General features: G+C 50.5%; 2 protein-coding genes and 1 long non-coding RNA gene across 3 annotated transcripts in view; 2 read left to right on the top strand and 1 right to left on the bottom strand.

The window, feature by feature from the left end:
• Positions 1–63: 63 nt before the first annotated feature.
• Positions 64–2,526, bottom strand: LOC105181028 (uncharacterized). The gene is made up of 4 exons (XM_011137482.3): positions 2,194–2,526; positions 1,396–1,565; positions 1,142–1,279; positions 64–893 (listed from the first exon to the last, which is right to left on the bottom strand). Exons 1-4 carry the CDS (start codon positions 2,279–2,281, stop codon positions 630–632), a joined length of 660 nt encoding a protein of 219 aa, XP_011135784.1. The 5' UTR covers positions 2,282–2,526; the 3' UTR covers positions 64–629.
• A 1,153-nt stretch (positions 2,527–3,679) lies between these two features.
• LOC112589460 (uncharacterized) lies at positions 3,680–5,589 on the top strand. Its single transcript, XR_003113564.1, has 3 exons — positions 3,680–3,743; positions 5,059–5,237; positions 5,367–5,589. It is a non-coding gene; the product is annotated as an uncharacterized LOC112589460 (long non-coding RNA).
• Positions 5,590–6,956: 1,367 nt separating this feature from the next.
• LOC105181029 (neurotrimin) overlaps positions 6,957–17,325 on the top strand; it is an 87,510-nt gene continuing 77,141 nt past the window's right edge. The window contains exon 1 of the mRNA XM_011137484.3: positions 6,957–7,311. Coding sequence (XP_011135786.1) covers positions 7,260–7,311 — 52 coding nt within the window. The 5' untranslated portion in view covers positions 6,957–7,259. The remainder of the gene's footprint in view (positions 7,312–17,325) is intronic.

Raw genomic sequence — 17,325 nt, 5'->3', positions numbered from 1 at the left:
TTGTGTGGAAATATTTGTACAAAGTTGTGCAGATACGACTTGCACACAACTTTAGACTTGGTAATTTTTTTTTTTTTAAGAACGAGAGCAATGCAGAGAGATGTCAGTATCTGCTGGAGAAATACTAGCTGATGGTAAATTCCAGTCGATAATAAACGCGGTACCTTCAAGCAATCGCGCGTACAATATGGCCGGAAACTCCATTAGTACCGTGAGTCTTGCGATTCATAATGTATTCATTGTTCGTCGTGTGAACGACGTATGGTTGTCCTCTTTGCATACAATGTTTGTCCAAGTAGAGGTATAATTACAAGCTGTCGTATAATTATCCATTAAGATATGACATTTCACAGCATAATGCAAAATGCACTAGAATATCATGTATAAAATATATCATATATGTACCCGGGTATTGTAGCTTATATACTTCATTTAAAAAGATATGAAAATACATCAATATTTGCAGAAAGTATTTACTACAAATGTAAATTATATATAATTATATAACGAATGATACTCGCGAAATACATTAGTTTTTCTACGTGTTTACATTGTAATCTCGAAAAGGCAATATCACAGCGATAAAGTATGCGAGAGTGCGACTCCAAAATTAATTTCTCTCTTCAGAATTATAAGCTGTCCAAGTCGCAATCTATACATTTGAGATTGTTGATAGTATTGTAAAGTGTTCTTTGGGGCACAGGTACTTTAGTGTCAAAAGCCAAGTTTAGTTTCTTATAGTCGTCGACTAACTGATTAATTTTGTCACTGATATCCGGGCAAGTGACGCTATTTTCAATTATGTGACTCAGCCTGCCGACATCGTCCACACAGATCGAAAATTGTTCTATAAGCTGTAATTCCTCCTTCAATGCTGCGTTCAATATAGTCGTCTGGAAAAAAACGCTGAAGTTACATAATGGTTAAATGCTTCAGCAATCATATATACTGTGTGTATTAAATGGCAGCGGCAACATAGCTTCCTAGTAGTTAAAGCCTCGGACGATCTATAATTTATGATGCAAGTCTATTTGTAATTTCATGTACTGTGTAATAAAAAAAACAGCATCTTGGGATTTGCATTACAGTTTATCTAAAAGGAGCTAAAGAGAGAGAACATATGTATATAATATATACATACTCTTTTGGCTCTTTGCTGGAGATTATCCAGCTTCTCTTGCATATTCTTCAATTCTGCTTCTGTGTACTGTGTTGCCTGAATTTTATCCTCATCAGATAGGACATTAGGAGGTACAGTGATGAACCTGTTGATATTATTCTGAGGAAAGTCAAACAGGGTTAATATGTTGCCTAAGCGATTTAAATTTTAAATTTGATAATTGTTAGACATAGAAATCATGTATTTGTCATGTGTATGTGTGCGAAATAGATTACCTCAATGTTTTTCAAATGAGGCAAGGAAGCTACATGATAAGCTTTTATAAGTTGCTGTTCAATCGTCCCTAGTACCGCCAAGTCCTCAGATTCTAACTTACAAGTTTCCTTCAGAGTATCGCACAATTTCTTGCTCTTGGATTGTATTCTCTCCATTATGATATTTTTTACTACAACAGACAAGAGTAAAAGTAATGAGAAAGATTACTACATGCAGCCAAGCGCATTTTTCCTTGATGACTGCATTATCTGCTAGCTTTGAGGAAAAACGAAATATTGCCACTTTCTTCATTATAATTGCAAAATTCAACCATGTAGCGTTTTTAACAATTAACAAACGCGCAACTCGCGTGTGGCTTACGAAAAAGCAACAAGTTGCAAAACAAAAGAAGTGAAAGGAATAAAGCAAGTGCGCGCGCGGCGCTCGCAACGAAAATAAGAGCAAGAGAAAGAAAGCTCGTCGAGGGGATAAAGGGCGCTTTCAGGGGCACACTTCCGGCCCGGCTCTCTAGGTATTCCCGCCGGTGGCTCGCGCGTTTTTCCCGCCGCGTTCTCGGGACGAACACGGGGAAGAAAGAAGTCCCGAGGAGAGCTCCCGTCGCCGAACTTTGCGACAAACTTTCGCGGCGTGCGACGAGGATGTCCCGGTCGCTGGACGAGTGTGACTCTAGTCATGACTGTATGCCACATGAAACCAGAGCACACCCATCCAGCGGCCCGCAGGACCAGCGAGGGATGATCCGCCGTTGCGTGGATCCGCGATGCGACTCTGAAAAAGCATAAAAGACGGCGACTTACGAGTCGCGTACACGGCCCTGGAATGGAAGCCGAACAGCTGCATCTCGTATTCCTCGCATTTGCGCTTCTGCGACTCGGCGCACTCCATGCTGGCGAGTCGGGCGAGAAAAGCGAGGTATCCTCGGTCGGTCGGCGGCGTCTCTTCCTGCCCGCGACGACGGCGACGACGGTGACGGCAGCTGCTCCTAGCTCCTCCCGTCAGGGAACACCTTGACGTCCGTTAACAAATGAACATGGCGTCCTTCTGCCTGCGTACAAAAGCGTCCTTTGTCCCGTCGGCGTTCGTCGAAGCACCTTTCGCGTTACGATGCCGGCGCGCGGCGCTGCGCGCGAGCTCCACCGGATCAGCCAATCGGACCGACCGAGGAGCTCGACCACAGCGACACTGCGACGTTCCCGGCACCGACGAGGTGATAGAAAAACTGACAGTCCTGGGAAAACTTTCGTATCAACCAAGGGCCCGGAGGGGCCCGGAGGTAATTGAAGAGCAATGATAATACCGATTGTTTTAGCAACGCTCATGATAATACAGCTAGCAACTATTGCCGGTGCATGGCGAGGGGAAAGACAACACGCTGCTATTCATGTTTTTTATCTTCTTGCGCTCCTACGTTTCTCGACGCACGCCACCAGTAGTTGTTGAATCGACTAGGCCACGCTGTGACCCGCTGAACGGCTGCGATGCTTCTCCAATCATTCATCCCGGCGAGCGCTTACTCGTTAGAATTCTGTAATTAATAACTGCATGTAATTAATAACTGTTAAGAATATCGCAAAACGGTATGGGACTTTTATGTTTGTATTAACCCGCTTTATGTCTCCACGAGCTCTGCAACAATTTTTGGGAGATACCCTGTACATAGGATGTCGCAGAATAATTTTTATTATATATATATATTTACAAAATCGGTCCTGAAATATAAGAAATAAAAGTAAATTCATTAATAAATTTCTAATATTACAACAACTTTAATGGTTCCTACAGTACATGGGCATCTTCCTTATATTAGTATCTAGGGTCGTACAGAGCCCGATTTTGCATTTAGGTTCTTGAAAATTTGTAATAAATGAAAATATGGGCTCGTGCTACATCGCGGGATGAACGTTCATTCAAATTGTTTAATCGATTTTTATTTCGACTCTTTTTCCAAAAAAGTGCTCTGTACGACCCTGCGAACGTTTCTCCTGCATTGCAAATATCATAAATACATATAAGGTGATTCTCTTCGTATTTTGTTCATAATTTGTAGTATAATTTTGCCTAGTTCGCGGGTCTCCGCGAGAGGTGTCTCTAGTGTGGCTCCTGCAGACCCTTAAACGGAAGCAAAATACACACACGTGAGGCTTCCACTGGAATGTAATATTCTGTAGATATACGGCTATGTCGGTACGGTTTAGTTGACGAAAGACCCGTAAGATGGCAGCGCCATGTATGCCTGCAGATTTCAAATCCAACGGTCGGACTCCATCTTTCCTTTCCGGGAGCGCGCTCGAAATGGACCTGTTGCAGCCCGCTCGCGGCTCAGAACGAGACAAATATGAAAATTAATGTGAGTGACGCATGTATATCCGCTCATTCTGCTCCTCGCCAACTCCGTCACGTTGGTTATCGTTTGTGACACAGAATCTGCAATGTACGTCGAGTCCGGCCTGCATCGCGCGCCGGCGCGATCGTAACCTCTCACGGCGGCGCGGATCCGACGAGATCAGTCGAACGTTAGCAAATTGCCGCGCCATCGAAATTCTCATGTACATGCGCATATATTCGTCGTGCTGGTGAATCATTCGCGCCGATTACATTATATTCGCGAAAATAATGATAACGGCTGAGAGCGAGGCTCTCGTCCGTGCCGTGAGTTACAAAAGCGGGACTCGTGGCGCGCCGTTCACCTGGCGGACGCCAGGATTTCAAATAATATCCCCGACGTTTATCATTGGTTTATCATTGCGGCTGAGCACAAAAACGACGCTTCCTGCGTCGTAACGCTTTTTGCGTCGTAACTCGACGCGTCTATCCTCGCATAAAGATAGATCGGTGCAGCGAGAACATTAAAATGCATCCTTTACAAGCGACTCGAGATCAACCAGTAAATTAGCGGTACAACGTAAATTATTCAGGCATAAAATTTGCATACTTTTCGCGACGCATTCTTCGCAACGCGGAACATTCTTTCGCGATGCATTCGTAGAGAGTATCGTAAGACGAGGCGAGGACCAAAGATCATCTCCGCTTTAAATGTTAATTTTACTCGCGTGATCTCGGTGCGTGCTTACGCAGCAATAACGTTAATTATTACAATGTTGCAATCAAGCGTGGCCGCGAGTGAATCACGTTTTCCGTGTGTATTTGCGGTTGATATCGGAAGAATATTTCTCATGCGCGATTCGCTCCCTTCGCATCTCGCGACCACTTCTCTCGATGATCGTGGGTCTATTTCGGGGGAGGTGTAACTGCGCTCCTTTCATGATTCCTGAAAGTAGACTTTTCCTCGAGTCTGCCGAACGAGTTGACGCGCGACCGGATATGGTATTTCTCGTAAGAACGAACGCACTGTCTGTAATTCCCCCCGTGAAGAGAAAGAGATGTGGCTTCTGATGTTCGACCCACCGCCGCGCGTCAATTGTCCACCTTCTGTATGACATCATTATTTTTTACGGCGGCATTAGTCACGCCGTTGATAAGTCGTGCTCGCCCAACACCATAACGACGCGTTACGTCGATACGGCTGACTCCAAAAAGAGGTGCCTGTTTAACGGCGCAATTGCATACGTGTTAATTGTCACGATCGTCGTGATTCACTCGCTCCGCGCTAATACGTACGGTTATAGTACGATAATGAGACCGCGGTAACGCATAAATTGTAGAGTCCCCGAAGCGAGCCCGAGGAATAGAGCGAACGGAGCGTCGTCGGGTCCTTTTCCCTTTCGCGAAAGAAGAAACTCGATTTCCCGACGAAGGACGGGATTAATTATCTCCCGGGAAACATGTACACGCGTGTGGAGACGCGGTTCCACGTCGTTAGGCATCGACAAGCACCCACTTGGTACGTATAATTATGAAACAACTCGACGCGAAGTACTTGCTGAAGTGATCGTACGGGCGGCCTGTCCTTCTCGATCGTCGTGCAAAATTTCCTCCCGTTCAGTGACTCACAAACCTCTTTCTTCCATAGGTGAGCAGCCCGAACTCGACGTAGGAGAGGAATGCTGAACGCAGCCTTCGGGGAACAGGACACGCCGTCCTTCGCGGATGCAGAAGTGGTGTCGGTGTTTACATAGAAAGCGGGAATTAAACGTTTATGCTGTCATCGTGTCTTACACGATAAGGTGAATGGATAAAGCGAAGATTGCGCGAGGCGGTGGTGTTCGTCACATACGAATCCGGCCCGTATGCGAGTGCTGGTAAGTGATCGCCGGCATGCATGCCGCTTGTTTTATTCTAGGAGTGTCCGCGCGAGGAAATCTACCACCTACTTACATTCGCGTTCTTACGATCGACTTCGGCAACCGTCGCCGCGGTGGATTTATCGGATCGTAAAACGTTACAGCTATTGACGAAATCCCGCGAGTCTGTCGAGTGAGGCAAATTATAAGAAGCCTGTAGAAACTGTGCACAAGACTCGAAATCTACATATAACATATAAATTTACACAGGAATATCTGACAATTTATACAAGAAATCTGAGAGAGGGAGAGAGAGAGAGAGAGAGAGAGAGAGAGAGAGAGAGAGAGAGAAAGAGAGAGAGAGAGAGAAGTTTGTGCTCGTGCAGGTTTCGCGCGACGGTCGGACCTCTTTCGTTACTCCACTGATGTTTATTTATTTAACGCGATTAGCGGATATCGTAAAATTGCAAATCTGACGATTGTTACTAGCTGTAATCTTTTATCATCGCGACTACGTGTGATAGACGTAGCAGGCCGCGATAAGGCAATGTAAATTCTCGACTGGCGATGTGATCGCCACTCTAAAATGCAATTAACTTTATATCGGCTTCTATATCGATAACACGCGTCTTATCCGTTTCCGCGTTAATTCGCTCAAACTGACAAACTCAGCAAAAATGCGAAACTTCAATCTTCCTCGATATCGCGAGAGTTTAATCCTGTTTTAGTACATACTTCATTGCGTGTCTCGTTCTCAGATAACATTATCTCCAGCGAGACCCGGCGTTTCCGATTGAAATTTGCGGTTAACAAATGCAGAGTCCCTTTCACGGTGTCCCTTCCCGCGCGCGAAACTTCTCTCTCCCAATCTCTAAGGGCCATCACACGTAGAAAAATGTTAACCGTAACCGTAAGGTTGTAAGAAAACTGACCAATCACAGTCGATTATTATAATGTCACAAGAGGGAGGATCGACTGTGATTGGTCAGTTTTCTTACAACCTTATGGTTACGGTTAAAATTTTTCTACGTATGAAGGCCTTAAGAGATGACCAATCTCTTATTCTTCAAGCAGACAATATTCGTAGCGTCGTACTACTGGAAGAGCGATACCGTTTGTTCAGATTAAGCAACGCAAATAATTCGTTACATATAATTGACGTTCTAGCGTATGTAATATCCGCATGTGACAAAACATCATCGAGAAAGATACATATATTCAGACACACGTGGAGCAACGCGCGGCTCCCACACACAGCGACACGCCGTACACGTACACACACATACCCCCCACCCGCACGCACGTGCATGTGTGCGCGCCGAGAGTCGCCGACTGCGCAGCCCGGTCGCGCAGTCCCGTAAAAAGCCGGGGGCGCGATTCCGCGTCGTTCGTTCTTCGGCTCGTCGTGCACCACGCGCGCGCTCGTTCGCACGCTCAGTTTGTATTCGGTATTCGACTTGATTCGATTGAACCGCGGGTGTTTTGCAGGACGTTCAATCTCAGCCGGTGTTGTACCCGGGGGTGTCTGTCTCGCTACCAGGACACGACGCTCACGCCGACCGGAGGAATTTAACTTTCGTGCGGGACTCGGCCGGACGAAGAGGAGAGTGGTGCGCATTGTGCCATTAGTTGACAAGTGGTTTAAAAAAGCGAAGGACCGACGAGCCGCGGGAAGAAGAAAGATGCTGCCGCCGCGAATACTCGGTCTGCTGGTGATTCTCCTCGCCGTGCAGGGTGAGTCCGCTTCGTCAAGCAATTACTACCTCAGGATTCTCGTCCCGGAGCACGTCGCGCGTCCTATCGAGCTGCGAGCTGCGAGCTCGTGCGACTCTTGCGTATAAATCAAACGGCTTTCGAGGAGCTTTGGTTTTTTGCGGACTGATTTCACGGTATCACGAGGGTCGTCACGTTTGTTCAGCGACACGAAATCTGTCTCCGCGGAGACAGATCCGAAAGGTTCTATTTTTATCTCTGTTGACGGTCTTTCTGCAATCTTTAGAATCTTAGGACAAGATTCTCTCTTGTGTGTACTCTGACGACTCACGGAAGTTTTCACAGGTTAGAATCGATTATCTTAAAGTAAACATCGATCAAAGTAAATATCTTCAGACGCGCTACTTGAATGATCTCTCGGGCAAACGTCAGCATTGTCCGCTGAGCTGTGAACGTGATCTGAAGAAATAGGTCATGCAGCTTTTTAAAAATATTACGTGCGTAAGCGTACGTGGACGCTGTCGCGTCGCGTGATGCTGAGCTATCGAGTGTCGATTCGACGCAATAACAGCGAAATAAACGTCGCACGTAGAGCACGCATTTTCCATCAGCCTGAAATCACTCCACTCGCGATCGCACCTCGAAGGTATGATTTCCGCGCAGGAACAACGCATTACGGATACGCGTGTGCCGAGGACGGCATAATGTTTGAATAGCGCGCAATAATGAGCGCCAAACTGATCATTACGCCATCGAGGCGAAGCAGCGCAACGCAACGCCGATCAGCGTCGCTGGCCGATCTAGCCGGCGCGACAAAAATTGAGATTGCGCAAACGCAATTGCTGCGCCGGATCTCTCCTTCCCTCTCGAGCCGCGCGATTTATGCAAATAAGGAGCTCGATCGGACGAATTCATCGATGCGCGACAGCCCCGCGTCGAAACGTGTCCCGCGGCCGAGAAACAGAAGGACGTGAGTCAAATAGCGATTCTTTGAGACCGCCTGCGCTTGAGGAAGCCTACCCGTTGCTTTGTTCTCAAGTCTCATTTTACCGGCGCCGGCCGCGCACTCTCTATTCCCGCGGAGTTGTCCCTCGGCGCGAAATTAAATGCACTCTGAAGCGTCGGTGCAATTCGTCCGCTTCGATTGATTTCTTTCCACTCGCTTCGTATGCTTCGCACACACTCTGCGACGTGTAAGTCCTGCTTCCTTCATCATCGCGATTCACGAGCGCGCAAGAGTCTCGCAATCCGTGGACTTTGCGCCTTCCGCTCGTCGCATGTTGTTATGGAAATTGACGAAACCCCGAAGAAAGTCCACGTCTGCGTGCGAACGCTAAGCATCCGCGACCTCTCTCGACCCGTGAGGACGCGGGATTGCGCGTCGTTCTGGGTATGATCTGGAGTCGAAAGGAGCGCGCTTAGCGCCGACGAATGCACGAAACTTAACGGACCTCGGAGCGTCCACCGTAGAGAAGAGAAGCGGTCGCAACAATAGCCGTCCGTCATTGTGGCGTGCGACTGTGATCGGCGAGCAAGTCGTAATCGCCGGCGCGGAAGGAGCAATTACGTATTAAAAAAAAAGCTTAATTACGCTTCCTGATGTACCTACGCACCGGAAGACAACGCCGTTGCGGGGCGAGTCGGGTCGCGCGGCTGCGTTGTTGCGACTCATCGCGCAGCGACGCGCCGATTCGAAGGCGGAGAGTCGCGACGCGATCCTACGTAGGTCGATCTCGAAATTCGCCGGGAGAATTGAGAGAAATATGCAGCCCGACTACGGGCACGCGCGCGAGTTTGTCCTCCTTTGTCCTCCAGCGAGGAGAGAACTTTTTACGAGTCCGCGGAGTCTCCTCGCGACTGCTTTCACGGATGACGGATGACGAGACACATCAAGCGCTCTCGAGAGATTTGCTTCTACCGTGATTAAAATAACAAGTTCCGAAGATCGTCGAAGCGGCATCGAATAACGCGTGTTTCACCGGAAATACGTACACACCGCAAACAACACTGTAGCGAATTCGGAAGACCGACCAACAACGCGCGGGCCAACTTTCGCACGATCATCGCGCGGCCTTTCGTTCTCTCTCTCTCTCTCTCTCTCTCTCTCTCTCTCTCTCCCTCTCTCTCTCTCTCTCTCTCTCTCTCTCTCTCTCTCTCTCTCTCTCTCCCCCTCTCTCTCTCTCTCCCCCTCTCTCTCTCTCTCCCCCTCTCTCCCTCTCTCTCCCTTTCTATTTCCGGCCCGGCCGACGATTATATAATCCGTCATTAGTAATCAAAGGTCCGTCTCGGCGCATCGTACGGTCTAGCAAGAGGGTGAAGGCACAAGGGGATCTCTCTCCCCAAGGTTGTCGCCAAGGTGGGTTCTCGCAAAAAGCGCGTTCGCTGACGAATTCCATTGAGAAGCGGAGAGACTCGCGCGCGCGCGCGAGGCATCGCGAACCCGGTCGTAGTCCACGGAGAAACCGGTGGCGATGGTTGAATGGCCCGAAAATAAGATGAACGAGACTGATTGTCGGGTGGACGGCGGGATGGTGAGGAGGGAGGGGAGAGGGGGAAGGGATAGAAGGAGAAGTACGCGAAGGTAGAAGAGAGTGGGAGAGAAGGGACTCGCCAGGTGAACAGGAGTTCCAGGTAGGAGAGTGGGGCCCGGAGGGGGGCAGATGGTTGTTCGTGGGACACAGCTTGCTGGCTGGCTGGCTGGCTGGCTGGCTGGCTGATCGGCCAGTTTGATGGCCGGCTGAGCGAGAGGCAGTATTCGCAGCTTTTTGGTAACTACTCGTTCGTAGGAATGCTGCGCGGGCCTCGCACCCTCTCCCCCCCGCCCGCGCGTGTGCAGAGCGCCGTGTTCCATTTTCCTCCTCCTTAATAATAGGCGCGGCTCCCTTTCTTATTCTATGGACCACCGTGAGCCGGCCGACTCGTTTAATGCGCGAGCGTGCCGGTCCGAGGCTCCCGAGACGACGGTGGGATTAGGGTGGGATTAGGCGATTGCTCTTCATGTTGAAGCGGGTAATGAAGGGAGCAATAAACCCAATCGGTTCCCCGTGGAAAAGAAAGGAGAAGAAACGCGCCGACACTTGCCAGGTACGGGAGCGCCGTTCGAGCGCGCGCTTCAAGTTTGTTTTACACGGGGAGATTAAATGATTCGTTATCGCTTGCACGAGCGGTATGCGGCGAGCGCGACTTAATGAGACGGATAAGCAGCGTATGATCGGTGTAATGAAATTAGATAACGTGGATGGTTGTCGCGCGGCTTTATCGAGTCGACGGTTTTCTCTCTTTGAAGAGACTTTTTCTCTCGGAGGCTCGCAGACGCGTCGCACGTCGGAAAGTCAAGAGCGGAGCGTGTTGCCGTTAGGGCGCCATCTCCACGGGCGCGAGATAAGATCTGAGTTCAATGCACGAGTTACTGCAGGCGTCGTGATAATAACTGATAAAAGGAGAAGGTGCGACAGTGTGCCGCGGCGCGACCGACGACTCTTCAAGGACTCGCGTAGATTTGAATTGGTGATTCGGCGGCGCTCGGTGATGCATGAGCCTCTCGAGTCGCGCGCTAGCGGACTTGGGAGCGCGATAATTTGGGGGCGCGCGTGCGCCCGCGATGACAGACATTATTCGCGGCGCGCGCGAATTATGCGCTGCGATAGGTCGCGCAGCCGCGCTGAGGAATTTATCGCTCGGCCTGATTATCATGCCGCGTTCCGGGCCGTTTCCAGGTCGACTTAGGTTAGGCACTCGCTTCGAGTCGAATCTCTCGGCGTTAGATCGACGGGCAATTGTATTGGGTATCAAACTTAATTTTAAAGGATTTTTTTTTTGTGAAAATGAACGTTTATTTCGAAACAAAGTGATAAGTTCATGCTATTCAAAGTATTGTCCATCGTTAGCTGCAACTCTTTCTCATCTTTCCAGTAAGTAAGGTGGATTCCTCGGCGGAAGGACGAATCGTCTTTTGTGGTCGATCCATGAATCGAGCCATTTTTTGATATCTTCTGAAGAACTGAAGTGCTGGGCAGAAAGGTGATTCTGCATGGATCGAAACAAGTGGAAATCAGAAGGAGCAATGTCTGGTGAATACGGCGGGTGGAGTAGAACATCCCATCCGAGCAACTCTAGCTCATGCTGGAAAATCACTTTGTCGTGTCTTTTGGGCGCTTATTGCGCCATCTCTTGTAAATTCTTTACAATTAAGTTTAACACCCAATATTTTCAACCGCGTCGGATAAGATAAAATACCGAGCGAAGAAATACGTGGAAAGCGCAGCGCAGCGCGGCGCTCCCGGGTGGGCCGGCTTATTGAAGCTCCTCGATAATTAAGAACGAAGAAGCTATCGTTGGAGAGAGGCGACCGAGCCTTCCTCCCTGTTCACCTTCGAAATCCGACCCACTCGCGATCCGTGCGATTGATATTTCAACAACAGAACAGAACATTGCGCGGACGGTAGAGGGACTGAGAGCTGACTTGTTCTCTGATTTTTATTCGAGAGTTTCGACGATGGAGAAGAAATGTCTCGTCTTTTACTCGAAACTCGTGCTTGCGATAAAGAATAAGGACGACACGGCATCGTCGTTCGCTCGTCAGAAGAGCTCGCGTCACCGGCGCGCGCGCGCGGATTCACGCGCCCGTCCACGTCCTCAGGCGTCGTGTTCTTTCGAGAGAACACGCTTGTTTTTTAAACGGCAAACAAGGGGCGAAAAGGAAAAGCTGATTGCGACACGCGCGCATGATACGGCGAACACCCGCGCCGCGTTGCGTAACGAGATAGGCACTACAAGGATCCGCGCTCTTCTCCTTGAATCATCACTGTCGTTCTCCTCCTTCCGCCGCGCTGATCCGTGGAAATGTAAGGGTCAATGTAAATGAGCCCCGATAGAACTGCGAGGCGGCGATTAAGCTCCGAGCTGCTTATCGCCCATAACGTTTATCTCACGAATACGCGGGAATTCGCTAATTAGCGCGCGAGCGACTCTGCTCTCGATGTGCATCACGGAGTATCGCGCTCGATCCACTATCTCGTTTCTCCTCGTGACTGACCTTCCCCTGTTGAGCGCGAAAGCGCGATGGGCTCTCGTGAAATTCCTAGTAGCCTGCATTCCCGTGATCTTCCTATCGATCAGGCGTGTCGGTGAAGTTTTCCAGCGACTCGCCGGCTTCGTCGAAATGTCAAACCTTGGCATTCGGGGACGCGGCCAGATCTGATTGAGATCCAACGGCAATTTCAGGAAAAATAGAGAGAAAGGGGGGGGGAGAGGAGAGGGAAAGACAGAGAGACAAGTCTCGGTCGGCTTTTATTTTCACGCACGTCCGGGCGACACACGCGACATAGAAGCGGCCGACGAGGAAGCGAGTGTGAGCATGTTTCAGCCTCTATTGCCAACGATTGCGTTAGACGCGAGACCTCGTGTACGCTTTATCTAATCGCGAGCGGAATAATAATTAGACGCGCCGACCCATATCGCGTTCGCGCGGCGCTATCTTCTTCCATGGCTTTCTCCGCTCTCGCGCGCCGCATGTACACGCGCGTAATGCCGCGAAGATGCGCGTGAAGATCGCGCCGCAGAGCATCGGAGCACGCGTATACTCATCGTCGAGCTTACGTCACACGTGCGCGAGTTGAGCCCGCTAATGAAGTAATTGAGCCTGACGGGGTCGGCTCGGCGCACTGGGGGTGGCCAGAAAGAAGGGTAGCGAGGGGGAGAGACGAGCCCGCATGAGAAAAGGCGTTTTCGTGCGTCTCACCTTGGCGCGGCGAGAGGTACGTCCTGGGGATGCCGATTTTTCAAACAGATCGATTTAAAGATCGATTCGAGTCACGGAGAAAAAATCGATGCTTGAAAGATCAGTTTATAAAGAATCGATTTCAGAAAATCGATTTGAATCGGTATGCATGTAGAGTGAACCAATCATTAAAGTATATTATCTGTCAAATTTCTACACTCTAAAGTAAACCTCGTGTAATTCATATAGTTTAATATGAATTAAAGAAATTAAATTTTAATATGAATCAAAGAAATGAAACATATGGTATTCTTTTGGTTGTGTTCTGTGTGTGTGTGTGTGTGTGTGTGTGTGTGTGTGTGTGTGTGTGGCCAGAACAAAATAGAAAAAGATCTTTAAATCTTTGTGCTTTAATTAGTTCGATTAAACGTCAATCAAGGGTTTTTAAACGTTATTAAATAAGAAATCACGCTTACTATTATATGCATATGCATATGCATATGTACACTATTATACGGAGTGGCTGTGATTGGTTCGCGCGTTTCGTTCCGCTGAAAATTCTCGCCTATGGGACATCGGTCTGAAGGCAACATAATGCGCATTGTTGCAACCATTGAGTGAGTTCAAATGTTACAACTAAACGAAGTAAAAAAAAACTATGTTACCGAACTACATTAGTACTATATTAGAACTATATTACTGAACTATATTAGTACTATATCAGAACTATATTACTGAACTATATTAGAAACTGAAGAAATCGTATTGCGAATTTTCAGAATTTACAGATCGATCCTCGAATCGATTCAGTCCCGGAAAATCGGTTTGAACTCGATCTTTCCGATTAATCGATCCTCGATAAAATCGATCCTCGATAAAATCGATTTAAGATCAGCATCCCTAGTGCGTCCCTCGCTCTCTCCCGGCATTTCCCCGGGAGTCCTCCCGCTGCTGGATCGGCATGAATCGCTAGCGTGCGCAGGTATACCTGCGTGTTGTCGCCCACTCGCTCGTTCGCCGAGGAAACGCGATACCCACGCGGCTCCACGCGCGGCTAGGACGCTGTTACCGGGTCGGAGTTTCGCCGTCGCGCCGGTGTGTCCGTTTGTAAGGAGCGAGCGCAGCTGGCCTTTGACTGTGAACTTGCGGCTGCTATCTCTCGTCCTACGAGCGAGTCGTAAAGTTCTGCTCCCCGCCCCGTCGTCGTGAGCCGCATTTATTCCGTATCGGGGCGACAGAGTGGTCCGCCGCCGCTGGAGTGAAGTTCTCTCGCGGGCGACGATCCGTCATGCGCCGACATGCGTCGACTTAACGAGCGGCCGTGTCCACCTCGTCGTCAGCCGGCGGAGAACGCGCTTTCTGATTCCGTAGGAAAGCGTGGGAATCGGACGGGAGCTCTCCCGCCCGCGCCGGGCGCGCGAACGATCGGGCAAAGGATACGGGACGACGGAAATAACTAGTTGGGCTAACGAGGAGAGCGCGCTCGTCCTCGCGTGCGGTTAGATTCAATCTCGACGCGACTCCTGCGATCGCACGACCTGCGATCCGCCGCTTCGCACCTTCGCGGTTCAATCGGCGCCGCGAATAATTGCGACACCGCGCGGCTTTTGGACGCGCGCTCGTGACTCTCCCTCGCCTCTCCTCCCTCACCTCCTCCTCCTCCTCCTCCTCCTCCTCTCCTGTCGGCGACTCGCTCGATCCGCCGTGCTGGAAATCGCGGAGAATGTAGTCCGTCGATCGGCCGGTCTTGGGATCACAGCTCGCCAGTTCGCGAGCGAGCGAACGGAATCGCTTCGACGTCACGTTACGTAAGAGCGCGTTTTATTACAACGTTGTATTAATCTCGCCTCTCCCCTCCCCGTCCTCGTCGCGGCCGCGATAGCTTTTGAATGCGAGGAACTTGGCGTTTTTCCGTTCCGCCGAGAGAGCGGCTGCTGCGATAAAGTCTCGCGCTCTCCGGCGTTTACATAAGAACGTTATCTCGCGCGAGTCTAAGAGAGCCGGCCGGCCGGGCCTTCGAAGCGTGCCGCTCGGTAAAATTAGCGTGTGATTAATATCCACGCGATTGTAACGCCATGCTAATGAGAACGCCGAACGCGGCGAGACGCTGACGCATCCGCGAGCGCGCGTGTTGAAACGCGAGGGATCCGCGCTGCGACGGGGGGGGGGGGCGCAATTTTCCCGAACTTGGACTCGATCGTCGGCGCGGCGATAGCGCGACCGTCGCTCTTGTGAAACCTGCCCCCCCTCCTCCCCGCCGCCACCCCCCGACTTTACGCAATCACCTCATTCCGAGCATATTTATAATAGTATCGAATTCCTCGCAGATAGCGCTCATCGACGCCCGCTGATCCGTGTTTTGATGTTCCGGCGGCAGGTATATTTTTCGTGTAAGCCGATCTCGCGCGGATTATCGCCACCGTCGCCGGAGATCGCGAAACTCGAGTCTCTCTCAAGAGCGAGAAACAGAGAGAGAGAGAGAGCGAGAGAGGGGGGGGAGGCGGGAGCGCGCTCGGCGACGATTTCACTGTGAGCGCGACCCTCGTCCCACACCTCGGCGGTTTTTCCGAATGGAATAAGTCAAGATGGAGCCGGTCGAGTGTCCGCGAAAAGTCTCCCATGCTTGGCCGCGCGAACTCGCGTCACCCACAAGCGCTCTCGAGCTGTTCAATATGTAGCAGCACGCGGCCATGGGCTCAAGCCCACGGCCAGAACGAGGGACGGTCCGATGCTCGTGGATTCACGTTTATTCCGAGCGGAATAACACACGCGCGGGCAAGAGAAAGAGGGCGGGAGAGAAAGAGAGAGGGACAGAGAGAGAGAGAGAGAGAGAGAGAGAGAGAGACAGACACACACACACACACACACACGATTCCGGCGTTCCCGTTTCGAATTTAGGCCGAGCCCGCGTCCATGCTCCGTAATTTCTCAGCCGGCGCGGCGATCCGAGAAAGCGAGATCTCGCCCGGACCCTCGAGGAGAGGCTAACTCTCTCGCTCTTTCCCCCGCTGTTTTTTTCGTGATATGCCTCATTTACATGCGCACTCGTACGGCGGAGCAGCGATTTGCACAGCTGTTGCAGTCGAGAGACGTCAGACCTCGCGGTCGTGTAAATATCTCTCTTCGGTGGCATTTTATCCGTTACTTCTCTCTGCGAAGAGAGAGAGAGAGAGAGAGAGAGAGAGAGAGAGAGAGAGAGATGATGATGAGGGGGAGGAGGAGCAATGAGACAGTCGTGACTTTATGCACGAGTCATTCACGCGTTTCACTGTTCTCGATAGCGAGCGGGAGCGAATGTGTTTCCTCGGTTTACGCAATTTACCTGTCAGAGGAAGAGCCCGCCTGCATGCGCGCGGCGAAGAGATCAGGGCGGAGGGAGCGGGCGGGGGAGATGGGGAAGAGTAAATTTACCGAGATCTTCAGCGGCTTCTTGCGTGTAGAACCCGCAGTATTTCCTCAGTGAAACTATCTTTGCTCAACAAATAAACTCGGGGAAATATCTATTTTATTTTTCTCAGCCGGAGCGAGAGAGAGAGAGAGAGAGAGAGAGAGAGAGAGAGAGAGAGAGAGAGAGAGAGAGAGAGAGAGAGAGAGCGGGGCGCTGTCGTAAAACGCAATAACGCTCGGTAACCGTATAGCAGATAATTTAGCCAATGCAATTATACTCTCTCTGTTATCGGGGCGATAATCGATGAACAAGAGCATCGCAAGAGCGTGTTCTCGCCAGCCGTCTCGCGCGCGCGGCTTTTTAAACGTGCGGTCGAGACTAAAGAACCATCAGCTTCCCGTCCAGCTGTCGTCCCGGAATTTTAATAGGTCGGACCCGCTGGAAAGCCTCCCCGGCGTTGAATTTACGAGCTTGTTCGGTTTATTCGCCGGGTGCGGGCCGCGTGGGGCGAGGAAGGGAGGGGAGAGGGACAGATCGTCGACGACGCGCGAACGAAAGCTAAACAAGATGAATCGCGCGCGCGAAAATGACGCGCGTACGTAACGAAACGGGCTCGCAGGTGCATTTTTACGCTCCTCCTCGCTCGCTCGCGTCGAACGGGAAGCCTCGCGCGATTCTCGCGCCCCTCGCACCCCTCGCACCCCTCGCGCCGGGCGGCGGACGCGAGCGCGTTTTACGAGCGCGTTTTACTGAATCGCCCGGCGATAAGCGCGAAGGCAAGAAAAATGCGTCCACGACATAAATCACGGTTATCGGCGCGCGGTTATCGGCGAACGGGCAGAAGTGTGTCAGAGAGGACCTCATTCTTCCCGTGTTTTCCGCGGCGCGATTAACTCTCTCGCGTAATCACTCAGCCGGCAGACGCGAC

Source organism: Harpegnathos saltator, unplaced genomic scaffold (genome assembly GCF_003227715.2).
Source record: "Harpegnathos saltator strain DR-91 unplaced genomic scaffold, Hsal_v8.6 scaffold514, whole genome shotgun sequence".
Taxonomy (NCBI): domain Eukaryota; kingdom Metazoa; phylum Arthropoda; class Insecta; order Hymenoptera; family Formicidae; genus Harpegnathos; species Harpegnathos saltator.
This window is presented reverse-complemented; position numbering and strand designations above follow the sequence as displayed.

Coding starts and splice junctions, on each gene's coding strand:
- LOC105181028 (XM_011137482.3), bottom strand. CDS start 2,281: ATGGAGTGCGCCGAGTCGCAGAAGCGCAAATGCGAGGAATACGAGATG. Junction 1,566..2,193: donor CAGGGCCGTGTACGCGACTC/GTAAGTCGCCGT, acceptor TGTCTGTTGTAG/TAAAAAATATCATAATGGAG. Junction 894..1,141: donor TCCAGCAAAGAGCCAAAAGA/GTATGTATATAT, acceptor GTTTTTTTCCAG/ACGACTATATTGAACGCAGC.